General features: G+C 46.4%; 1 protein-coding gene across 6 annotated transcripts in view; it reads left to right on the forward strand.

Moving 5' to 3' along the window:
- Positions 1-26,025, forward strand: part of LOC135045518 (complement receptor type 1-like) — a 537,897-nt gene extending 511,872 nt beyond the window's left edge. For 3 of the 6 annotated variants that reach the window (XM_063955305.1, XM_063955308.1, XM_063955307.1), the window contains 3 exons: positions 19,882-19,978; positions 21,336-21,415; positions 25,604-26,025. In XM_063955305.1, the coding sequence (XP_063811375.1) occupies positions 19,882-19,978; positions 21,336-21,415; positions 25,604-25,767 (341 nt within the window). In that variant the 3' untranslated portion in view covers positions 25,768-26,025. Of the gene's footprint in view, positions 1-15,408; positions 15,506-19,881; positions 19,979-21,335; positions 21,416-25,603 lie in introns of those variants that run through there. The other 3 variants (XM_063955306.1, XM_063955309.1, XM_063955310.1) reach the window with 2 other exon arrangements.
- Positions 26,026-26,427: the final 402 nt, after the last annotated feature.

Consider the following 26,427-nt stretch of genomic DNA (forward strand, 5'->3'; position numbering starts at 1 on the left):
AGGGAGCTGAGATGGTGGATTCCAGTGGGGACGAATTGATAATCTGTGAGGAGGGGGATGTACACGGTGATATATCGGAGGATGATGATGAGGTGGACATCTTGCCTCTGTAGAGCCAGTTTGTGCAAGGAGAGATTAATTGCTTCTTTTTTGGTGGGGGTCCAAACCAACCCGTCATTTCAGTCACAGTCGTGTGGCAGACCCTGTCACTGAAATGATGGGTTGGTTAAAGTGTGCATGTCCTGTTTATACAACATAAGGGTGGGTGGGAGGGCCCAAGGACAATTCCATCTTGCACCTCTTTTTTCTTTTTTTCTTCTTTGCGTCATGTGCTGTTTGGGGAGTGTTTTTTGGAAGGGCCATCCTGCGTGACACTGCAGTGCCACTCCTAGATGGGCCAGGTGTTTGTGTCGGCCACTAGGGTCGCTTATCTTACTCACACAGCTACCTCATTGCGCCTCTTTTTTTCTTTGCGTCATGTGCTGTTTGGGGAGTGTTTTTTGGAAGGGCCATCCTGCGTGACACTGCAGTGCCACTCCTAGATGGGCCAGGTGTTTGTGTCGGCCACTAGGGTCGCTTATCTTACTCACACAGCTACCTCATTGCGCCTCTTTTTTTCTTTGCGTCATGTGCTGTTTGGGGAGTGTTTTTTGGAAGGGCCATCCTGCGTGACACTGCAGTGCCACTCCTAGATGGGCCAGGTGTTTGTGTCGGCCACTAGGGTCGCTTATCTTACTCACACAGCTACCTCATTGCGCCTCTTTTTTTCTTTGCGTCATGTGCTGTTTGGGGAGTGTTATTTGGAAGGGCCATCCTGCGTGACACTGCAGTGCCACTCCTAGATGGGCCAGGTGTTTGTGTCGGCCACTAGGGTCGCTTATCTTACTCACACAGCTACCTCATTGCGCCTCTTTTTTTCTTTGCGTCATGTGCTGTTTGGGGAGTGTTTTTTGGAAGGGCCATCCTGCGTGACACTGCAGTGCCACTCCTAGATGGGCAAGGTGTTTGTGTCGGCCACTAGGGTCGCTTATCTTACTCACACAGCTACCTCATTGCGCCTCTTTTTTTCTTTGCGTCATGTGCTGTTTGGGGAGTGTTTTTTGGAAGGGCCATCCTGCGTGACACTGCAGTGCCACTCCTAGATGGGCCAGGTGTTTGTGTCGGCCACTAGGGTCGCTTATCTTACTCACACAGCTACCTCATTGCGCCTCTTTTTTTCTTTGCGTCATGTGCTGTTTGGGGAGTGTTTTTTGGAAGGGCCATCCTGCGTGACACTGCAGTGCCACTCCTAGATGGGCCAGGTGTTTGTGTCGGCCACTAGGGTCGCTTATCTTACTCACACAGTTACCTCATTGCGCCTCTTTTTTTCTTTGCGTCATGTGCTGTTTGGGGAGTGTTTTTTGGAAGGGCCATCCTGCGTGACACTGCAGTGCCACTCCTAGATGGGCCAGGTGTTTGTGTCGGCCACTAGGGTCGCTTATCTTACTCACACAGCTACCTCATTGCGCCTCTTTTTTTCTTTGCGTCATGTGCTGTTTGGGGAGTGTTTTTTGGAAGGGCCATCCTGCGTGACACTGCAGTGCCACTCCTCCTAGCAGCAGACACAGTACGGTAGTCCACGGCTGTAGCTACCTCTGTGTCGGCAGTCGCTCGTCCATCCATAATTGTATACCACCTACCCGTGGTTTTTTTTTTCTTTCTTTCTTCTTGATACATACTACTATAGTAGCTTACTGTAGCAGTCTGCGGTGCTGCTGAGCTGACAGTGTCCAGCAGGTCCGTCATCAGTCATTACATAATAAATATATATACCTGTCCGGCTGCAGTACTAGTGATATTATATATATATATATATATTAATTTCATCTCATTATCATCCAGTCTATATTAGCAGCAGACACAGTACGGTAGTCCACGGCTGTAGCTACCTCTGTGTCGGCAGTCGCTCGTCCATCCATAATTGTATACCACCTACCCGTGGTTTTTTTTTCTTTCTTTCTTCTTGATACATACTACTATAGTAGCTTACTGTAGCAGTCTGCAGTGGTGCTGAGCTGACAGTGTCCAGCAGGTCCGTCATCAGTCATTACATAATAAATATATATACCTGTCCGGCTGCAGTACTAGTGATATTATATATATATATATATTAATTTCATCTCATTATCATCCAGTCTATATTAGCAGCAGGCACAGTACGGTAGTCCACGGCTGTAGCTACCTCTGTGTCGGCAGTCGCTCGTCCATCCATAATTGTATACCACCTACCCGTGGTTTTTTTTTTTCTTTCTTTCTTCTTGATACATACTACTATAGTAGCTTACTGTAGCAGTCTGCGGTGCTGCTGAGCTGACAGTGTCCAGCAGGTCCGTCATCAGTCATTACATAATAAATATATATACCTGTCCGGCTGCAGTACTAGTGATATTATATATATATATATTAATTTCATCTCATTATCATTCAGTCTATATTAGCAGCAGACACAGTACGGTAGTCCACGGCTGTAGCTACCTCTGTGTCGGCAGTCGCTCGTCCATCCATAAGTATACTAGTATCCATCCATCTCCATTGTTTACCTGAGGTGCCTTTTAGTTGTGCCTATTAAAATATGGAGAACAAAAATGTTGAGGTTCCAAAATTAGGGAAAGATCAAGATCCACTTCCACCTCGTGCTGAAGCTGCTGCCACTAGTCATGGCCGAGACGATGAAATGCCAGCAACGTCGTCTGCCAAGGCCGATGCCCAATGTCATAGTACAGAGCATGTAAAATCCAAAACACCAAATATCAGTAAAAAAAGGACTCCAAAATCTAAAATAAAATTGTCGGAGGAGAAGCGTAAACTTGCCAATATGCCATTTACCACACGGAGTGGCAAGGAACGGCTGAGGCCCTGGCCTATGTTCATGGCTAGTGGTTCAGCTTCACATGAGGATGGAAGCACTCAGCCTCTCGCTAGAAAAATGAAAAGACTCAAGCTGGCAAAAGCACCGCAAAGAACTGTGCGTTCTTCGAAATCCCAAATCCACAAGGAGAGTCCAATTGTGTCGGTTGCGATGCCTGACCTTCCCAACACTGGACGTGAAGAGCATGCGCCTTCCACCATTTGCACGCCCCCTGCAAGTGCTGGAAGGAGCACCCGCAGTCCAGTTCCTGATAGTCAGATTGAAGATGTCAGTGTTGAAGTACACCAGGATGAGGAGGATATGGGTGTTGCTGGCGCTGGGGAGGAAATTGACAAGGAGGATTCTGATGGTGAGGTGGTTTGTTTAAGTCAGGCACCCGGGGAGACACCTGTTGTCCGTGGGAGGAATATGGCCGTTGACATGCCTGGTGAAAATACCAAAAAAATCAGCTCTTCGGTGTGGAAGTATTTCAACAGAAATGCGGACAACATTTGTCAAGCCGTGTGTTGCCATTGTCACGCTGTAATAAGTAGGGGTAAGGACGTTAACCACCTCGGAACATCCTCCCTTATACGTCACCTGCAGCGCATTCATAATAAGTCAGTGACAAGTTCAAAAACTTTGGGCGACAGCGGAAGCAGTCCACTGACCAGTAAATCCCTTCCTCTTGTAACCAAGCTCACGCAAACCACCCCACCAACTCCCTCAGTGTCAATTTCCTCCTTCCCCAGGAATGCCAATAGTCCTGTAGGCCATGTCACTGGCAATTCTGACGATTCCTCTGCTGCCTGGGATTCCTCCGATGCATCCTTGCGTGTAACGCCTACTGCTGCCTGCGCTGCTGTTGTTGCTGCTGGGAGTCGATGGTCATCCCAGAGGGGAAGTCGTAAGCCCACTTGTACTACTTCCAGTAAGCAATTGACTGTCCAACAGTCCTTTGCGAGGAAGATGAAATATCACAGCAGTCATCCTGTTGCAAAGCGGATAACTGAGGCCTTGACAACTATGTTGGTGTTAGACGTGCGTCCGGTATCCGCCGTTAGTTCACAGGGAACTAGACAATTTCTTGAGGTAGTGTGCCCCCGTTACCAAATACCATCTAGGTTCCACTTCTCTAGGCAGGCGATACCGAGAATGTACACGGACGTCAGAAAAAGACTCACCAGTGTCCTAAAAAATGCAGTTGTACCCAATGTCCACTTAACCACGGACATGTGGACAAGTGGAGCAGGGCAGGGTCAGGACTATATGACTGTGACAGCCCACTGGGTAGATGTATGGACTCCCGCCGCAAGAACAGCAGCGGCGGCACCAGTAGCAGCATCTCGCAAACGCCAACTCTTTCCTAGGCAGGCTACGCTTTGTATCACCGGTTTCCAGAATACGCACACAGCTGAAAACCTCTTACGGCAACTGAGGAAGATCATCGCGGAATGGCTTACCCCAATTGGACTCTCCTGTGGATTTGTGGCATCGGACAACGCCAGCAATATTGTGTGTGCATTAAATATGGGCAAATTCCAGCACGTCCCATGTTTTGCACATACCTTGAATTTGGTGGTGCAGAATTTTTTAAAAAACGACAGGGGCGTGCAAGAGATGCTGTCGGTGGCCAGAAGAATTGCGGGACACTTTCGGCGTACAGGCACCACGTACAGAAGACTGGAGCAACACCAAAAACGCCTGAACCTGCCCTGCCATCATCTGAAGCAAGAAGTGGTAACGAGGTGGAATTCAACCCTATATATGCTTCAGAGGTTGGAGGAGCAGCAAAAGGCCATTCAAGCCTATACAATTCAGCACGATATAGTAGGTGGAATGCACCTGTCTCAAGCGCAGTGGAGAATGATTTCAACGTTGTGCAAGGTTCTGCTGCCCTTTGAACTTGCCACACGTGAAGTCAGTTCAGACACTGCCAGCCTGAGTCAGGTCATTCCCCTCATCAGGCTTTTGCAGAAGAAGCTGGAGACATTGAAGGAGGAGCTAACACGGAGCGATTCCGCTAGGCATGTGGGACTTGTGGATGGAGCCCTTAATTCGCTTAACAAGGATTCACGGGTGGTCAATCTGTTGAAATCAGAGCACTACATTTTGGCCACCGTGCTCGATCCTAGATTTAAAACCTACCTTGGATCTCTCTTTCCGGCAGACACAAGTCTGCTGGGGTTCAAAGACCTGCTGGTGAGAAAATTGTCAAGTCAAGCGGAACGCGACCTGTCAACATCTCCTCCTTCACATTCTCCCGCAACTGGGGGTGCGAGGAAAAGGCTCAGAATTCCGAGCCCACCCGCTGGCGGTGATGCAGGGCAGTCTGGAGCGACTGCTGATGCTGACATCTGGTCCGGACTGAAGGACCTGACAACGATTACGGACATGTCGTCTACTGTCACTGCATATGATTCTCTCCCCATTGAAAGAATGGTGGAGGATTATATGAGTGACCGCATCCAAGTAGGCACGTCACACAGTCCGTACTTATACTGGCAGGAAAAAGAGGTAATTTGGAGGCCCTTGCACAAACTGGTTTTATTCTACCTAAGTTGCCCTCCCACAAGTGTGTACTCCGAAAGAGTGTTTAGTGCCGCCGCTCACCTTGTCAGCAATCGGCGTACGAGGTTACTTCCAGAAAATGTGGAGAAGATGATGTTCATTAAAATGAATTATAATCAATTCCTCCGTGGAGACATTGACCAGCAGCAATTGCCTCCACAAAGTACACAGGGAGCTGAGATGGTGGATTCCAGTGGGGACGAATTGATAATCTGTGAGGAGGGGGATGTACACGGTGATATATCGGAGGATGATGATGAGGTGGACATCTTGCCTCTGTAGAGCCAGTTTGTGCAAGGAGAGATTAATTGCTTCTTTTTTGGTGGGGGTCCAAACCAACCCGTCATTTCAGTCACAGTCGTGTGGCAGACCCTGTCACTGAAATGATGGGTTGGTTAAAGTGTGCATGTCCTGTTTATACAACATAAGGGTGGGTGGGAGGGCCCAAGGACAATTCCATCTTGCACCTCTTTTTTCTTTTTTTCTTCTTTGCGTCATGTGCTGTTTGGGGAGTGTTTTTTGGAAGGGCCATCCTGCGTGACACTGCAGTGCCACTCCTAGATGGGCCAGGTGTTTGTGTCGGCCACTAGGGTCGCTTATCTTACTCACACAGCTACCTCATTGCGCCTCTTTTTTTCTTTGCGTCATGTGCTGTTTGGGGAGTGTTTTTTGGAAGGGCCATTCTGCGTGACACTGCAGTGCCACTCCTAGATGGGCCAGGTGTTTGTGTCGGCCACTAGGGTCGCTTATCTTACTCACACAGCTACCTCATTGCGCCTCTTTTTTTCTTTGCGTCATGTGCTGTTTGGGGAGTGTTTTTTGGAAGGGCCATCCTGCGTGACACTGCAGTGCCACTCCTAGATGGGCCAGGTGTTTGTGTCGGCCACTAGGGTCGCTTATCTTACTCACACAGCTACCTCATTGCGCCTCTTTTTTTCTTTGCGTCATGTGCTGTTTGGGGAGTGTTATTTGGAAGGGCCATCCTGCGTGACACTGCAGTGCCACTCCTAGATGGGCCAGGTGTTTGTGTCGGCCACTAGGGTCGCTTATCTTACTCACACAGCTACCTCATTGCGCCTCTTTTTTTCTTTGCGTCATGTGCTGTTTGGGGAGTGTTTTTTGGAAGGGCCATCCTGCGTGACACTGCAGTGCCACTCCTAGATGGGCAAGGTGTTTGCGTCGGCCACTAGGGTCGCTTATCTTACTCACACAGCTACCTCATTGCGCCTCTTTTTTTCTTTGCGTCATGTGCTGTTTGGGGAGTGTTTTTTGGAAGGGCCATCCTGCGTGACACTGCAGTGCCACTCCTAGATGGGCCAGGTGTTTGTGTCGGCCACTAGGGTCGCTTATCTTACTCACACAGCTACCTCATTGCGCCTCTTTTTTTCTTTGCGTCATGTGCTGTTTGGGGAGTGTTTTTTGGAAGGGCCATCCTGCGTGACACTGCAGTGCCACTCCTAGATGGGCCAGGTGTTTGTGTCGGCCACTAGGGTCGCTTATCTTACTCACACAGCTACCTCATTGCGCCTCTTTTTTTCTTTGCGTCATGTGCTGTTTGGGGAGTGTTTTTTGGAAGGGCCATCCTGCGTGACACTGCAGTGCCACTCCTAGATGGGCCAGGTGTTTGTGTCGGCCACTAGGGTCGCTTATCTTACTCACACAGCTACCTCATTGCGCCTCTTTTTTTCTTTGCGTCATGTGCTGTTTGGGGAGTGTTTTTTGGAAGGGCCATCCTGCGTGACACTGCAGTGCCACTCCTAGATGGGCCAGGTGTTTGTGTCGGCCACTAGGGTCGCTTATCTTACTCACACAGCTACCTCATTGCGCCTCTTTTTTTCTTTGCGTCATGTGCTGTTTGGGGAGTGTTTTTTGGAAGGGCCATCCTGCGTGACACTGCAGTGCCACTCCTAGATGGGCCAGGTGTTTGTGTCGGCCACTAGGGTCGCTTATCTTACTCACACAGCTACCTCATTGCGCCTCTTTTTTTCTTTGCGTCATGTGCTATTTGGGGAGTGTTTTTTGGAAGGGCCATCCTGCGTGACACTGCAGTGCCACTCCTAGATGGGCCAGGTGTTTGTGTCGGCCACTAGGGTCGCTTATCTTACTCACACAGCTACCTCATTGCGCCTCTTTTTTTCTTTGCGTCATGTGCTGTTTGGGGAGTGTTTTTTGGAAGGGCCATCCTGCGTGACACTGCAGTGCCACTCCTAGATGGGCCAGGTGTTTGTGTCGGCCACTAGGGTCGCTTATCTTACTCACACAGCTACCTCATTGCGCCTCTTTTTTTCTTTGTGTCATGTGCTGTTTGGGGAGTGTTTTTTGGAAGGGCCATCCTGCGTGACACTGCAGTGCCACTCCTAGATGGGCCAGGTGTTTGTGTCGGCCACTAGGGTTGCTTATCTTACTCACACAGCTACCTCATTGCGCCTCTTTTTTTCTTTGCGTCATGTGCTGTTTGGGGAGTGTTTTTTGGAAGGGCCATCCTGCGTGACACTGCAGTGCCACTCCTATATGGGCCAGGTGTTTGTGTCGGCCACTAGGGTCGCTTATCTTACTCACACAGCTACCTCATTGCGCCTCTTTTTTTCTTTGCGTCATGTGCTGTTTGGGGAGTGTTTTTTTGAAGGGCCATCCTGCGTGACACTGCAGTGCCACTCCTAGATGGGCCAGGTGTTTGTGTCGGCCACTAGGGTTGCTTATCTTACTCACACAGCTACCTCATTGCGCCTCTTTTTTTCTTTGCGTCATGTGCTGTTTGGGGAGTGTTTTTTGGAAGGGCCATCCTGCGTGACACTGCAGTGCCACTCCTAGATGGGCCAGGTGTTTGTGTCGGCCACTAGGGTCGCTTATCTTACTCACACAGCTACCTCATTGCGCCTCTTTTTTTCTTTGCGTCATGTGCTGTTTGGGGAGTGTTTTTTGGAAGGGCCATCCTGCGTGACACTGCAGTGCCACTCCTAGATGGGCCAGGTGTTTGTGTCGGCCACTAGGGTCGCTTATCTTACTCACACAGCTACCTCATTGCGCCTCTTTTTTTCTTTGCGTCATGTGCTGTTTGGGGAGTGTTTTTTGGAAGGGCCATCCTGCGTGACACTGCAGTGCCACTCCTAGATGGGCCAGGTGTTTGTGTCGGCCACTAGGGTCGCTTATCTTACTCACACAGCTACCTCATTGCGCCTCTTTTTTTCTTTGCATCATGTGCTGTTTGGGGAGTGTTTTTTGGAAGGGCCATCCTGCGTGACACTGCAGTGCCACTCCTAGATGGGCCAGGTGTTTGTGTCGGCCACTAGGGTCGCTTATCTTACTCACACAGCTACCTCATTGCGCCTCTTTTTTTCTTTGCGTCATGTGCTGTTTGGGGAGTGTTTTTTGGAAGGGCCATCCTGCGTGACACTGCAGTGCCACTCCTAGATGGGCCAGGTGTTTGTGTCGGCCACTAGGGTCGCTTATCTTACTCACACAGCTACCTCATTGCGCCTCTTTTTTTCTCTGCGTCATGTGCTGTTTGGGGAGTGTTTTTTGGAAGGGCCATCCTGCGTGACACTGCAGTGCCACTCCTAGATGGGCCAGGTGTTTGTGTCGGCCACTAGGGTCGCTTAGCTTAGTCATCCAGCGACCTCGGTGCAAATTTTAGGACTAAAAATAATATTGTGAGGTGTGAGGTATTCAGAATAGACTGAAAATGAGTGGAAATTATGGTTTTTGTGGTTAATAATACTTTGGGATCAAAATGACCCCCAAATTCTATGATTTAAGCTGTTTTTTAGTGTTTTTTGAAAAAAACACCCGAATCCAAAACACACCCGAATCCGACAAAAAAAATTCGGTGAGGTTTTGCCAAAACGCGGTCGAACCCAAAACACGGCCGCGGAACCGAACCCAAAACCAAAACACAAAACCCGAAAAATTTCAAGTGCACATCTCTAGTTATATGCAGAAAATTTTCTTAAGATCCTTGGGTCGATAGATAAACTTCTCCAGCAATGGCAACATCTGCTGCTGTCACATCTTGGCATGAACACTGTTATTTATTAACAGTTTCTTATATAGCACAGCATATTCGGTTGTACTTTACAATTAGAACAACAGTAATAGTGCAAAACTGGGCAAAAACAGACAGACATAGAGGTAGGAAGGCTTTGCTTGCAAGCTTAGGGCATTGAAACACAAGGATAGATGCTATCTGTTGCATAATGGTCCACCAGATTTTAGGTTCTTAATGGGTTGTATGATGTGATCACCCACCAATGTTGGCCAAGGGTCAGGAGGCTGTGAGAGTAAAGAAAGACAAAATACAGTATGTGAGGTTATGTTTACTGTACAGAGAGGATGTAATTAGATAGGGAAGCATTGAAGGTTATGTGGGTGGGTCTGGAATTTGATAGGCTTGTCTGAAGAGGTGAGTTTTCAGGGAACCTTTAAAGGTCTGGAGGCTAGAGGGGAGTCTTACTGTGCGTGGGAGGGCATTCCACAGAGTGGGTGAAGCCCAGATGAAGTCCTGTAATTTTGAGTGGGAACAAGTAATACGTGTGGATAAGAGATGCAGATCTTGTGCAGATCGGAGAGGTCGGGTAGGGAGGAGAGAAGAGATATACATTGGTGTAGTTTGGTTAATGGCCTTATGTGTGAGTAAAAGTATTTTATATTGACTACGGTAGAATTCCAGTAACCAATGGGGTGACTGACAGAGCAGATCTGCAGATGATGAACGTCTAGCGAGGAAAATTAGCCACGCTGCTCCATTCAAAATGGATTGTAGTGGTGAGAGCCTATGTTTTGGAAGACCATTCAGGAGACTATTACAATAATCTGCGGGAGATAATAAGAGCATGGATTACAGTTTTTGCTGTGGCTTGTGTAAAATACAGTCTTATTTTGGATATGTTTCTTAAATGTATGTAACATGATTTTGAGACATATTGAATGTGGAGAACAAAGGACAGTTCAAAGTCAAGAATGACACCTAGGCAGCGAGCTTGTGGGGTAGGGATGTTTGCTGAGTTATCGACAGTAATAGAGATATCAGGTTGGAAACTACCATTAGCCGTTGGTAATATAATTAATTCTGTTTTGGAAATATTAAGTTTGAGGTGGCGAGATGTCATTCAAGATGAAATGGCAGAAAGGCATTTAGTGACACGGCCCAATACAGATAGAGACAAACCTGGGGAGGATAGCTAGATTTGAGTATCATTTGCATACAGATGATACTGAAATCCGAAAGAGCTGATTAGTTTACCAAGAGATGTGGTATAGATTGAGAAAAGCAGAGGACCTAAGACTGAGCCTTGCGGTACTCCAACTGAAAGCAAAGAGGAGATTCAGAGAAACAAACCCTGAAGGAAGTGATTAAATAGGTAGGATGAGAACCAAGAAAGGGCTGTGTTCTGAAGACCTAGGGATTGTAGTGTTTGTGTGAGAAGAGAGTGGTCAACAATGTCAAAAGAAGCAGAGAGATCAAGGAGAAAAGTAGTGAATAATGGCCTTTAGATTTAGCCGTGACCAGATCATTCACTACCTTAGTCATTGCTGTCTCTGTGGAGTGTTGGGCATGAAATCCTGACTGAAGTGGGCCCAGTAAGCTGAGTTAAGAAAGTGTGTGAGGCGAGTTTAGGCAGGTCTCTCAAGTAGCTTGGAGGGGCATGGAAGCTGAGAAATGGGACGGTAATTTGAGAGAGTTAGGGTCAGAATTTTGTTTTTCCAGAATGGGAGTAATCACTGCATGCTTGCACAGAGAAGGAAAGATACCAGTAGACAGAGAGAGATTACAGATTTTAGTTAAGGTTGGGATGAGCACAGGAGATAGAGCTTTACTAATGTGAGGGTATAAAATCAAGAGGAAACGTAGTAGAGTAGAAAGATGAAAAGAGTGCAGATACTTCATCTTTATTTGTGGGATCAAATGAAGAGAAGGTGTTAGATGGTTCAGAAAGGGAATTGAGCAGGTCACTGGCTGTGGAAGAGCATACCATTTAATTTCGGATCTTATCAATCTTGTCCTTGAAATAGGAAACAAGATCTTGCGCACTGATAGTGGCTGGTGGAATTGGTGAGAGAGGTATAATAGGCCATACACACTGGCCGAAATCACTGCACGATTTGAACGATCTCGTTCATTAATGAATGAGATAACATTCATATTGTGCAGTGTGGAGGCACCAGCGATGAACGATGCGTGGCCCCGCGCTCGTTCATGCTGGTGCCCCGTCGGCTGTGCATGCAGGCCAATATGTACGAGATCGTCCATATTTGCCTGCACTGCTATAGAGCCGGGTGACGGGGGGAGTGAAGAAACTTCACTCCCCCGTCACTGCCCCCCCCCCCCCCCCCCCGCCGCCGGGTCGGCCGTATCCGCTGTCGCGCAGCTCGGCGGCGGATCTTTAAATGTATAGGGCCCTTTAGTGATATAAATGTATTTAAAAGTTGCTTGGGATTAGAGGCTTGAGCAGAGATGAGAGATTGGAAATATGTCTGTTATAAAATCAGTTCTCTTTTCTAAAATAACTTATCTTATGCAAATGCTCCCGATTAGGATGACAGCATCAGATCTGAGTAAACTTAGACAGAAATGTATCAAATTCTTATGGCAAGGCAAGAAACCTTGTATAGCATACCACAAACTCACTTCAGATAAATTACATGAGGGGAATGGGTTTCTAGATTTAACGGCCTTTCAAAATGCTGCTCATTTTTGATACATTAAAGGGTGGCTCTTAGAAGACTCTACATTTATTCATTTGGGAATGGAGCATGCCCTGTTTTACCCCTATTCACCTGGGGCGTTACTACATGCTCCAAGGAATAAAATTCCTTTACAGATCAGAGAGAACATTCTTTTTCATGATACAGGTTGAGTATCCCATATCCAAATATTCCGAAATACGGACTTTTTTGAGTGAGAGTGAGATAGTGAAACCTTTGTTTTTTGATGGCTCAATGTACACAAACTTTGTTTACTACACAAAGTTATTAAAAATATTGTATTAAATGACCTTCAGGCTGTGTGTATAAGGTGTATGTGAAACATAAATGCATTCTGTGCTTAGATTTAGGTCCCATCACCATGATATCTCATTATGGTATGCAATTATTCCAAAATACAGAAAAATTCGATATCCAAAATACCTCTGGTCCCAAGCATTTTGGATAAGGGATACTCAACCTGTACTTATATCCTGGCTAGCCATAAACAAAAGGGGATCCGGTCTTAAGTCGACAGTAACTAGGTCGACAATGTCTAGGTCGACCACTATTGGTCGACAGTAACTAGGTCGACAGGGTGCCTAGGTCGACAGGGTCTTTAGGTCTACATGTTCTAGGTCGACAGGTCAAAAGGTCGACATGAGTTTTTCACAATTTTTTTCTTTTTTTTGAACCTTTTCATACTTAACGATCCACGTGGACTACGATTGGAACGGTAATCTGTGCCGAGCGAAGCGAAGGCACCATGCCCGAAGCATGGCGAGCGGTGCACTAATTGGGGTTCCCGGTCACTCTACAAAGAAAACAACACCAAAATAACATTAAAAACTCATGTCGACCTTTTGACCTGTCGACCTAGAACATGTTGACCTAAAGACCCTGTCGACCTACTTACTGTCGACCAACAGTGGTCGACGTAGACATTGTCGACCTAGTTACTGTCGACTTTCAATGCCACACCCAAACAAAAGATTGGGTCATTACAGCTATACTACTAAATATACTCCTATATGGGGCAATGTTAATTTTATGCCAGTGCTTTACAATGCAAAGTTCCTAGACTGGAAGGAAGCAGGAATTGCACAATAAAAGATGTATTTGATCCAGGAGGAGTCCTCTATTCTTTTCAGCAATTGCAAGAGAGGTTTGGCATTCCCAGAACTTATTTTTTCATGTACTTGCAACTTCACAACCATGCTATCACATTTACATCGGCATCCTACCTGTTACTCCCTCAGATAAATTGGAGCTGCTACTCCATTTTCTCAAAACCAAGCCTTTTAGAATCAGGCTTCTATACTTAACAGAAACAGATTTATTTTATGTATTGTCTCATACATATATGGCTTGGACTCCTTACATAGCGGATCCGGAGTCACCAGATTATATCTTCAAATACTATTTAATACATTACGATATTTACAAAGTTCTACCCTACAGGAAACGCACATCAAGTTTATTAATAGAGCATACATGTCACCTGTTCAGAGAAGTCACTTTGTAACTGAAGAAGAGGGGACGTGTCCGAAATGCAAACATTCTGGTGCTACCCTGTTTCATTGTTTCCGGGAATGTAGGAAAGTAGCTCGATTTTGGAATAAAGTTTTGGGATTTATTAGGGATGTTACCAAATTACAGCTTCAATCTCATGTTATACGTATTCTCTTTTGCAACTTTGATGAATGGACCCCACATTTGCGGGGGCACTCAGTACCTGACCTGCTCCTGTTTCTTACAATTACTCTAAATGTAGCTAAGAAAGCTCTATTAACAAAGTGGACGACACCGGCAGTACCCTATCTCTCTGATGTTCAAAGTGACTTGTTGGACATTCTATATTTTGATAGACGCTAAAGGCCAAATGTAATAGAGTGAGAGTTTCAGAAAGTGAGAGATTCGGTAAGGTTTTTAAGTTTTTTTTAACATGGCAATCATTTACAATGCAAAACCTGATTGATCTTGCTGTGCAAATGATTGCCACTTTAAAAAAAACTGCAAAACCTTACCAAATCTCTCATTTTTGAAACTCTCACTCTATTACATTTGGCCCTAAGTGTTTCCTGATATAGAAACTGTTGTATATAAATTCAACAAGACATGGGGAATCTATATTAACCACCTCAATAACTCCATATAAACTGATATCATGGAAGTGTTTGATACCACAACAGGGTATATTCGTAAACAAACAGTGCAGTACAGGGGTACTTCCTGTAATCTTCAGTAATTTACTGCCTGCTATTAGCAGATCAACCTGTAGTATTAATGATCAGTGATATTTCCCTGTTACCTGTTTTATTCTGGGTTACAGAAAAGATACGACACACAAAATAATAGATTTTTCTGTCTGTTTATTAATTCATGATGTGAGCGTCCAGTCAGATGAGAAAAACACCCTAACCCCCCCCCCCCCCCCCTTTCTTTTTCTCTTTTCTTGTTAAGGGCCCTACACATGTCCAGAGATGTGTGCTGAGAGATCTATCAGTGACCGCTTAGCACACATCTCTCCCCCCGCTCAGCACAGCGCGATGTGTGCTGAGCAAGGAAGGGGGGTCGGGGGGGGGCCTCTCATTTCACCCAGTGAGTGAAACGAGCGATGTGCTAGATTGTGCCTGCATGCAGGCCAATCTAGCACCTAAATTCATGTCGACCCACTTACTGTCGACCAATAGTTATCGAACTAGACACTGTCGACCTAAGTGTGGTCCACACCTGGATGTAATGCCCGAGATTGCCAACTAAGGTACGGGATGCCAACTGATCTCGGATGTTTTTTTAAAGGGGCTATCCCTTACAAGGCATGGTTTTGCCTTGTAAGGGATTGCCCCTTAAAAAAAATGTCCGATATCAGCGGGCTTCTCGCACCTCCAGCGATCTCGGGCATCATTACTTTCGGCACTTGGAATTAATTTTAAAACTAGTAAATTATGTTCTCTTTATATATTGTGCTTTATTTTTTCATAACTACTAACATTGTTTTACACTACTGTATGCATATAAGTAAGCATATAATATGGACAGTACCTGTCCAAGCCCAAATAGTTCTGAAGAATGATAGAAATACCCATATTCTACAAATAGGTGATCCAAACTTATGTTTCAGCATCTCTTTTCCAACATAACTTGTGATCTGTGATTCTGATTCCATAGTGATTTCTGTTTCCAGTATGGTTCAAGATAATTGTTGGTATATAAAGCTAGAAGAAGACCCAATAATCCTAAGCAACTCTTTTTTTCCATCCTTGCAGGAACATCATGTGGGACCCCAGAAGGCATTGCTCATGGAAAGATGGATTATGAAAACGCATTGCTTGGTTCAAGAGTCATCTATACATGTGATCCCGGGTAAGTATATCACAATATTATATAAGTAGTTTGTTAGGGTAGCGGATTCAGGCACTGTGTGTCACATAAACTGCACCTGGGAGGCTGTAGCAATGTCATTTAAGAGTTTGTGATGCAGTTGCTGGAAGCTACACTGTTAAACTGAGCCAAAGTCAATACAGAGGGTCAGTGCACAGGTAGCCAAACAGACTCCAAAGCACGTAAAGAGACAAAAGAGAGATAGTCAAACCAAGCCGATATGTTCACAAGGTCCAGGAAATCCAATCAGAAAAGTCAAGAGCAGACACAGCTGGACCAGAAAGCAAACTTAATATCCAAGCCATGAATGTGTTGTCTTCTTGCCTTAACTCCCCACAGGTAGCATGGGATTGGATGTAGCCATGTGGTGGGTGGAGCAGGGAACATTCAAAATGCTTAAATATACTGTATACTAACAGCAGCTGTTGTGGCTCACTAGATAAAGTCACCATATTGAGATGTGCTGGACCAGGTATCAAGTCAGGCAGTCAACATCATTGTTTTTCCTGCAAGATAATGAGCCTGATTCATAGGCAGATGTATTTAAAAATAGCATTTTAATTACCTAGCGGTAAATCCTTTTCTCGTAGTGTACCATGGGGTATAGACGGGTCTCGTGGGAGCCATAGGCTAGTGTGGGCTGGCTCCTCCCTCTGTGTCCCTCCTACCAGACTCAATCTAGAAACTGTGCCCGAGGAGACGGACATACTTCGAGAGAAGGAAATACACAGATAGTGGTGAGATTCACACCATCTCACACTGAAATGAAAAACCATGCCGACCAACATGCAACATGGAGAAACCATGCCAACCAGCATGCAACATGAAGAAATCATGCGAACCCGCATAAAACATGAAGAAACCATGCCAACCAGCATGCAACATGTAGAAACCATGTTAACCAGCATAAAACATGAAGAAACCATGTTAACCAGCAGGAACTAGAAGAAACCCTGCTAACCAGGATGAAATAGGAACAGCAACAGCTGAACCAATACTTAACCAAGCAACAATGCAGGAAAACGAAGCACTGGGCGGGTGCCAAGCATCCTCTATGGACTACGAGAATAGGATTTACCGGTAGGTAATTAAAATCCTATTTTCTCTTACGTCCTAGAGGATGCTGGGGTTCCATTTAGTACCATGGGGATGTACCAAAGCTCCCAGTTGGGAGGGAGAGTGCTGAGGCAGCTGCAGAATAGATTAACCAAACTTTAGGTCCTCAGAGGCCAAAGTATCAAACTTGTAGAACTTAGCAAACGTGTTCGACCCTGACCAAGTAGCTGCTCGACAAAGCTGTAAAGCCGAGACACCCCGAGCAGCCGCCCAGGAAGAACCCACTTTACGGGTAGAGCGGGCCTTAACAGATTACGTACATGGCAAGCCTGCCATGGAATAAGCATGCTGGATAGAAAACCTGATCCAGCGAGAAATTGTCTGCTTAGAAGCAGGACACCAAACCTTGTTGGGATCATAAAGGACAAACAGAGCGTCTGACTTTCTGTGACGAGAAGTTCTCCTCACATATATTTTCGAAGCCCTCACAACATCCAAGGACTTTGAGTAATCGAGGTGTCAGTAGCTACTGGCACCACAATAGGTCTGTTAATATGAAAAGCCGACACAACCTTTGGAAGAAATCACTGACGCGTTCTGAGCTCAGCTCTATCCTCATGGAAAATCAAGTAAGGGCTCTTGTGCAACAATGCCCCCTGTGACAGCCTTCCAAGTAAGAAACTTTACGTCCACCTCCTGCAAAGGTTCGAACCAATCTGATATCAGGGACTGCAACACCACATTAAGATCCCAAGGTGCCGTAGGAGGCACAAAGGGTGGTTGAATGTGCAGAACTCCTTTCAAGAAAGTTTGAACCTCAGGGAGGGCAGCAAATTATTTCTGGAAGAAAATGGACTAGGCCAAAGTCTGGACTTTTATGGAGCCCAAGCGTAGGTCCACATCCACACCTGCTTGCAGAAAGAGGAGAAAACGTCCTAGATGAAACTCAACCGTAGGAAACGTCTTGGATTCACACCAAGACACATACTTTTTACCAAATCCGATGGTAATGTTTTGATGTTACTCCCTTCCTAGCCTGTAGGAATTACCTTTTTCGGAATGCCTTTCTGAGCTAAGATCTAGCGTTCAACCTCCATGCTGTGAAACGCAGCCGCGGTAAGTCTTGATAAGCGAACGGCCCCTAGTGAAGAAGGTCCTCACGAAGAGGAAGAGGCCTGGGATCCTCCAAGAGTAATCCCAGAAGACCCACGTACCAAGCCCTTCTTGGCCAGTCTGGAGCAAAGAGGATCGCCTGAATTTTTGTTCTTTTTATTACTTTGAGAATCCTTGGAATGAGTGGAAGTGGAGGCAACACATACACTGACTGGGACACCCACCAGGGTGTCCACCGCCACTGCCTGTGGGTCTCTTGACCTGGAACAGTGCCTCCGAAGTTTCTTGTTGAGGTGAGAGACCATCATGTCTATCTGAGGTACACCCCATCGGCTTGTTACCTCTGCGAATACCTCCAGATAGAGGCACCAATCTTCTGGATGGAGATCGTGTCTGATGAGGAAGTCTGCTTCCCAGATGTCCACTCCTGGAATGAAGATTGCTGACAGTGCCAGCACGTGTCTTTCTGCCCAGAGGAGGATTCTTGTTACCTCTGACATTGCAGCTCTGCTCTTCGTTCCGCCTTGCCTGTTTATGTAGGGCACCGCCCTGCCATTGCCCGACTGAACTTGAATGGCTTGATCTTTCAGAAGATGTGCCGCTTGTAGAAGGCCATTGTATATGGCCCTTAGTTCCAGAATGTTTACCGGAAGGAGAGCTTTCTGACTTGAACCACTTTCCTTGGAAGTCCTTCCCTTGGGTGACTGCTCCCCAACCTCTGAGACTTGCATCTGTAGTTAGAAGAATCCAATTCTGAATCCTGAACCTGTGGCCCTCGAGTAGGTGAGAAGTTTGCAGCTTCCAGAGGAGTGAATTTCTGGATTTCGGCGACAGGCGTATCCGCTGGTACATATGAAGATGTGATCCTGACCATTTGTCCAGGAGAGCCCGTTAGAAGAACAGTGCGTAGAATCGTGGTAGGAGGCTACCATCTTCCCCAGAAGGCGAATGCATTGACGAACCGATACCTGGGCTGGCTTCAGGACATCTCAGGACCATTGATTGGATTACCAACGCTTTCTGTTGGCTCCAAATGGGACTTTGGAAGGTTCAGGATCCACCCAAGATCCTGGAGTAGGCGAGTTGAGAGAGCAATACTCTGTAACTGCCTCTCCCTGGAAGATGCTTTTAGCAGCAGATCGTCCATATATGGAATTTTTTCCTGCCGATGCGGAAGGAAGATATGTCGACTTACCCGCAGTTGGCATGGACACTCACGTATCCAGTGCGTCCCAACAGGGCCTCACCTGTGAAGGGTGGACCGGCCATACCTTTCTTGGATTCTGTATCTGCAGTCCATCGGTGTAGCCACCGTCCCCTGCTTGTACAAAAAAAACTGCCAGAGTAGTGGTCCCTGCGTGACGCAGGCCAATCTCCTTCATGGCCTCCAGCCGTGAAGCCTGTAGAATCCTGTAAGTGACATAGAGACAAGCAAATGTCACTCCTATACTCCTATACTCCTATACATAGAATCTAAATCATCAAGTAAGGAGCCTGACCACATAACTATAGCCCCAGAGATCTACGCACGCGAGGGTCTCTGACCCACACCTGTAGCAGTGCACAGTATTAGAGAGTAGTCTCAATCTGTGATCAGTCTAATCCTTTATGGAGGTTGTACCAGGGACAGGTAACACAACCTTCTTTGACAATTAGACACTCTTTAGGGATGTGGATTATATCTCTGGGTGTACTCAGGTTTGCCCAAATACGTTTAACGCTCTAAATTGTGGGAAGGCATTTATTTTATATATATATATATATATATATATATATATATATATATATATATAAATATTCCTCATCCCTATTAGCCTCAAACTATATGTTGCACCCTTCATATGTTAGTTGCATTATATATGGCAAGTGTACGCTTTTCAGGGTACGTAGTTGGGGTGAGAGGCACATTGTGGGATTTGATTCCCCAGACATATCAAAACTGTGGCTTCTTCTCAGCATGGGACATATTTGAAGAAATATATGTGAAAGTACACCTTATGGAGGCCACCACAGGGGGATCTGTCACCGAAGCCTGAGAATTTGTTCAGTTTTGAGCATGGTATAGATTCCCCAGGAGAAGATATACATTCTGCATTACAGGGCAAAGTCCTCCAAATATGGTACAGTGGGTTACACACACACAGGAAAATGTCAGTACAATTACAACTCTTATTTTTCCATCCTTGCAGGCACATCATGTGGGACCCCAGAAGGTATTGCTCATGGAAAGATGGAATATGAAAACGTATTACTTGGTTCAAGAATCATCTATACATGTGATCCCGGGTAAGTATATCACAATATTATATAATTAGTTTGTTAGGGTAACGGATTCAGGCACTGTATGTCACATAAACTGCAGCTGGGAGGCTGTAGCGATGTCATTTAAGAATTTGTGATGCAGTTGCTGGAAGCTACACTGTTAAACTGAGCCAAAGTCAGAACAGAGGGTCAGTGCACAGGTAGCCAAACAGACTCCAAAGCACGTAAAGAGGGCAAGAGAGATAGTCAAACCAAGCCAATATGTTCACAATGTCCAGGAAATCCAATCAGAAAAGTCAAGAGCAGACACAGCTGGACTAGAAAGCAAACTTAATATCCAAGCCATGAATGTGTTGTCTTCTTGCCTTAACTCCCCACAGGTAGCATGGGATTGGATGTAGCCATGTGGTGGGTGGAGCAGGGAACATTCAAAATGCTTAAATATACTGTATACTAACAGCAGCTGTTGTGGCTCACTAGATAAAGTAACCATATTGAGATGCGCTGGACCAGCTACCAAGTCAGGCAGTGTCCAACATTGTTTTTCCTGCAAGATAATGGGCCTGATTCACAGGCAGGTGTATTTAAAACATCAGGTGCTTTTAATCTGCGTATGCGTCCAAGATCCACTGCAAATTTGTCCCAATGGTTTCCACCGGTGACGCATATTGGTATTGTATGTAGATCCATGCGGTTTTGACAGGCGTTCCTTGGCAGTGACAGGGGGGTGGTTTGATTGGTAGGCATGTCGGGTCATGCCGGTGTTAGGGAAACACGCTCATGTATCATTGGACTTTCTTAATGTCTGATGATGCAGCCGATGTACGCTCCATGATGCGACTTTCATTGTCTCAGCAGGAAGTCCATCGGCTGTGGCATTAGCATAAATTCATTGTAGCGGCTGTGACAGATACATAATCCTCGATTTTAGCCTGAGACGAACAATGACACCTTATCTGTAAATTAGATAAGTATGTAAGATACTAGCATAAATAATAATACAGATCATTTTTGGAAATAATATCACAATCTAAAATTTGACTGCACTCTAAAGTTCTCAGTAGCCCATTTGCTAAACATTATCCCACAGAAAACAGCAAATCAACCAACGAATCACCTATTATCATCTTATAATCACACTGGGCATCTACTTAGTATATCTGTTGTCTAGATAAATGTTGCTGGGCTTTAAGAATTTCTGAAAGTGATCATCTGGTACTGTGCACCAATCAGAGTAAAGGCCAAAGGTTGATCAGCGTCTTCTAAACTTATCTTAAGATGCCAAGTTTTTATTGATAAGTGTAATTAATTTGTGATTAAGATTTCTTTACTTGATTATTCATATACCTTTAAGTTATTGTATTATGTTAATATATTCCAGTTATACTATGGTATCAGGAAGGAGCTTTCGAGAATGCCAAACAGATGGAATGTGCAGTGGTACAGCTCCAGTATGTAAAGGTAGGGTAACAACACTGAGCACTAAACAGTCGAAATCACAGGACAATATAAGCATCTCTAGAATACAGTAAAATCCGTAGACAATAAATAATTCATAGATTACTCTTAGTTCATCTAAAATAAGTATCTTAGTAACTTACAATACATACAAATTTGTAATACTGTATGAATTAACTCTGACAAAAGCTCACCAAACCCAAAACATGTTTTAACCTTGTGTATGATCCAATACACTTAATAAAAAGTCAAACATTTCCTCCATTGCTTGTATATAGTACACCCATGGGCGCTGGAACAGGGTGAACAAGGGGGCGGCTCTCACCCCTGAATATTTGAGAAGAGTCAGTTAAAGATCTGAGGTGCAGGGAGCAGTGCAGCCCCCATCTTTAGTTATAACGGGCAGTGCAAGGATTGACATAATCCCTTTCCCTGCTGCTCTACCTCCTCTCTCCCTACAGCCCTTCTCCAACTGCCTCCAGGGCATTACTCTCCCTGCACTCAGCTCCAGCCCCTACCGTGTGTGGCTAGTTAATGTGGGCTGGCCCCTCCTCTGGAGCCATCCCTAAACCATACCTCCCAACTTTCCAATGTTCAGGGCTAGGGCGTTCGCATGCGACACAAAAAAGGGGAGTGGCTTAATGTGAGGGGGCGTGGCCTCAGTCAAGTGGGCGTGATCTAGCGCCACGGACCAGTTTCTGCATTTTGGCGGCGTGCCTAGCGCTCCCTGAGCAGCTGGGCAGCCCCCTGCTCCTTTCCCAGCATTGAATAGATGCCGTGCGCGAGAGATCACTCGCTGCTTTGCATAACAGAGCAGTGCATGATCAAAGCCTCCTCCAACTGCCCCACCCGAGGGACACTGTGACCCGTGGGAGGGACAGCGGGACAGTGTCCGAATAGCAGAACTGGAATCGGGACAGTTAGGACGTATGCCTATGCCCGTCTGACCTCCAACTTCATATGTCCCTCCCCTCTTCCCCCTCAACGCCCCTTTGTCCTCCCACCCCCTTCTCTCGTGGCACCCCCTGACCTCCCCCAATTTTAGGGTGTGAGCTATGAGTGGATCCTGTCTCTTCATCTTCTACATAGGTCACACATATTACAGTTATGTTTTTGGAGAATATTTATTTGTGGGAATTCACCCAAAAAAATCAGAATACCCTTAAAATGTAAGTATTCTCTGAAAGTATTACAGGGGTTCTGCAGCAGAAATCAAAGATATCTGCTGTGCATTCTGGGGGTCATTCAGATTTGCTATCACTACTGTTTTCTTGGAAGCTGCAGTAATAGCGCTGTATGTAAATGCAGCAGGAGGCATCTATTACATGTAGACGCCTCCTGCTGCATTTACATACAGTAGTGATCTGCAGAGCCGGCCCTAGCCAATTTGATGCCCTAGGCAAGATTCTGTTTGAGGCTTCCCCCCTCCCCCAAAAGTAGATAGTGGACGAGAGGGAGACAGGGAGATAGTGGGTGACAGGGAGAAGGAGATAGTGGGTGACTGGGGAGGCAGGGGCAACAGGAAGACACTGGGTGACAGGCAGAGGGTTAGGGCAGAGGGAAAAGGGACTGGAAAGAATCGAAGGGACAAGTGAAAGGTGACAGTGACACCACAGTGGGGACAGGACCAGGACAGAGGTGACAGTGCAGGAAATAGGTGACAGGGACAGGACAGTGATGGCAGAACAAAAGGCAAGTCAGGACCGAGGTGACAGGGCCAGGATGGACGTGACATGGACAGGGTTAGAACACAGGTTTCAGGACCAGGACAGATGGGGCAGGAGAGAGGAGTGACAGGAACACAATAGAGGTGACAGGACAAGGTCAGAGAGGATAGGGACAGGGCAGAGGGGACAGGAGGGAGAAGTGATAGCACCAAGACAGAGGGGACAGGGGTATGACAGTCGGGACAGTGAGGACAGTACAGAGGTGATAAGACTGAGGGGACAGGACAGTGACAGGGCAGAGGTCATAGAACCAGGACAGGGGGACAGGAGAGCAGTGTGACAGGGACAGGACAGAGGGGACAGGACCAGGGCAGAGGGGACAGGAGGGAGAAGTGATAGCACCAAGACAGAGGGGACAGGGGTATGACAGTCGGGACAGTGAGGACAGTACAGAGGTGATAAGACTGAGGGGACAGGACAGTGACAGGGCAGAGGTCATAGAACCAGGACAGGGGGACAGGAGAGCAGTGTGACAGGGACAGGACAGAGGGGACAGGACCAGGGCAGAGGGGACAGGACCAGGGCAGAGGGGACAGGACATTGAGAGGTGTGGCAGGGCTAGGTCAGAGAGGATAGGGACAGGACAGAGGGTACGGGAGAGAGGAGTGATGGCGTGTTGACAGGGATATGACAGTGGGGACTGGGACAATACAGTGAGGCCAGTACAGAGGTGATAGGACAGTGACAGGGAAGAGGTCATAGGACCAGGACACAGGACAGAACAGAGGGGATGGGAGAATGGGCTGACAGGAACAGGACAGAGGTGACAGGACCAGGACAAAGGTGAAATAGGAAACAGGGAAAGGACAGTGATGGCAGAACAAAAGGCAAGGCAGGATAGAGGTGACATGGAAAGGGCTAGAACACAGGTGTCAGGACCAGGACAGATGGTGCAGGGACTGGACTGAACAGAGGGGACAGGAGAGAGGACTGAACAGGAACACAATATGGTGACAGGGCAAGGTCAGAGTGGATAGGGACAGGACTTAGGGGACCAGTGGTTGCTGAGCCAGCCCCTAGACGAAGGCAGATGCCCTAGGCAATTGCCTGGTCTGCCTATAGCTAGGGCCGGCTCTGGTGATCTGAGCTGCATCCTAGAACGCAGCATCGCATCAAATCACCCACCATCGGATGGACCATATTACTGTACATTCAGAATGAAGTTGCAAATTGAAAAGATCAATTCTAATTCCATCCTTTACAACTGCTCTATTGATAGCAGTGCACTTTGACATCAGGGCAAATGGACAATGGGGCTAATACAGACCTGATCGCTAGGGTGCATTTTTTGCATCCCTGCAATCAGATAGTCACCGCCTACAGGGGGAGGGTAAAATCGCTGTGCAGGGGTGCGATCGCATGTGCAGGATGGCTGCATAAACAGAAGTTTGTGCAGTCTCTGCACAGCCCAGGACTTACTCAGCCGCTGCGATGATCGGGCCCGGAGCTGAGGTCAGGAATCCTCCCTCCAAACGCCTGCATTTTTCTGGACACTCCTCAAAAACGGTCAGTTGCCAGTGCCACCCACACACTCCCTCTTCCTGTCAATCTCCTTACGGTCAAATATAGTGGTAGATGCTCAGTTAGCTTAGTGATATCATTCAGGTGCTTGAAAGGGAGGGGTATTTCTGAGCTGCCACCCAGAAATGAAAAGAGACGTCCACCTGAACTACCGCAACTCATTCGCAATTAAGTAATCATATGCAGCCTATACACAAAACCAAGGAACAGTAGCCCTATAGCTACGCAGACTGGACCCAGCAGTAGTCCCAAAGGCACCATGATTTTGTATGTTAGAGCTCACAGCTAACATAAGATACACACCCTGAAAACAGCCATGACACGCCTGCGTTTTTACAACTACTTCAGGCCATACTTGCCTACCCTCCCGGAATGGACCGGGAGGCTCCCGTTTTCCTTGTCAGGCCCTCCATTCCACCCCTCGGTCACCCACTGCAGAGAACAAGTGGGCGGCCGAGGGGATCCGATGACGCAATTCGCGGTGAATTGCATCATCGTAGCTCCACCCCCCCGCTATACAGTGCCTAGTTTATCGGCACTGTATAGCAGGGGTGGAGCCACGATGATGTGATCGTGATGTCACGCCCCCCCGCACTACCCACTTCCCCGTCGTCACGCCCCTCAGGTGGCCCATCATGCCGCCGGCCACACCCCCATGCGCCTACAACGCTGCCTCCTCCCGGCTGCAAGGTAGGCAAGTATGCTTCAGGCTAACACCATGTTAACACCCCCAAATGGTCACTTCCTGTCAATCACTTTGCAATGGAAACCTCATTGCATGCGGGTTTGCAGCGGCACCTTAACACATGCACAATGCGAATGCAGCACATGTGCAGTCTGCCGATGATCGCTCAGTTCCATGGAACATCAGCTTTGTGTACTTCTGTGAATCAGGCCCATAGCCATAAATGTATGACGTAATAACTGACTTTGCCATTCACAGAGTCTATGTGTGATAAAATCTGGGAATTGCAAGAAGCAGTTCGGATATGTACATCCACTCCAGATGACTGGATAAAGTACCTCCAGGTGCAGTACCTCTACCTTCAGATAGAAAACCTGAAGCTGGACATAGAGATCAAGAAGAACAATACAGTGTTGACCTGATGCTCACACATGCCCAACTGAGGGAGGAAAAACAGCAAATAATTCATGGTATTAATTATTCCTGATTGATGCATTTTATTTGTTATGCTTTTCTGTCTTCTACACAAGTTATAAAGTTCTTTCCAAATGGCTTTTACAAAATCTGTTCTTATTATTTTAAATTGATATTTTTAACCTATCAATAAAGGAATACTGCAAGTAATTAGATGTGTAATATGTAAACATGTACATGTTTTGCAATAAAGGTATTATTATGCAGCAGGTGTGATTGTTATTTCAATATTTCATTGGAAGGGCCAAGTCACATGTCTGCCTCAAGTGGTCTGTTTAGGTCGGCCTCTCTGAGGACACAAATATCTGGCATAACATCATATTGGGGTAATGTAATAAGTTCTGAGATTTATGAACCAGCGTGATTTTAGTGAGTTTGATGCTAAATTTAAAGCATACCTCCCAACATGACCCTCTCCAGAAGGAACAAAGTGACGGCAATCATAAATTAAGAAGGAAATCCAGGAGCAAAGCATTCTGTCCATCTTGGAGAGGGTCATGTTGGGAGGTATGTTTAAAGTTGTAATCATCTATAAGGAAAACCAACATTATGGGGTATATTCAATAACTGTCAGAAGCTACCGTCTTGTCGGAAAGACGGCAACTTCC

The sequence above is a fragment of the Pseudophryne corroboree genome, chromosome 2, assembly GCF_028390025.1.
Source record: "Pseudophryne corroboree isolate aPseCor3 chromosome 2, aPseCor3.hap2, whole genome shotgun sequence".
In the NCBI taxonomy this organism is placed as follows: domain Eukaryota; kingdom Metazoa; phylum Chordata; class Amphibia; order Anura; family Myobatrachidae; genus Pseudophryne; species Pseudophryne corroboree.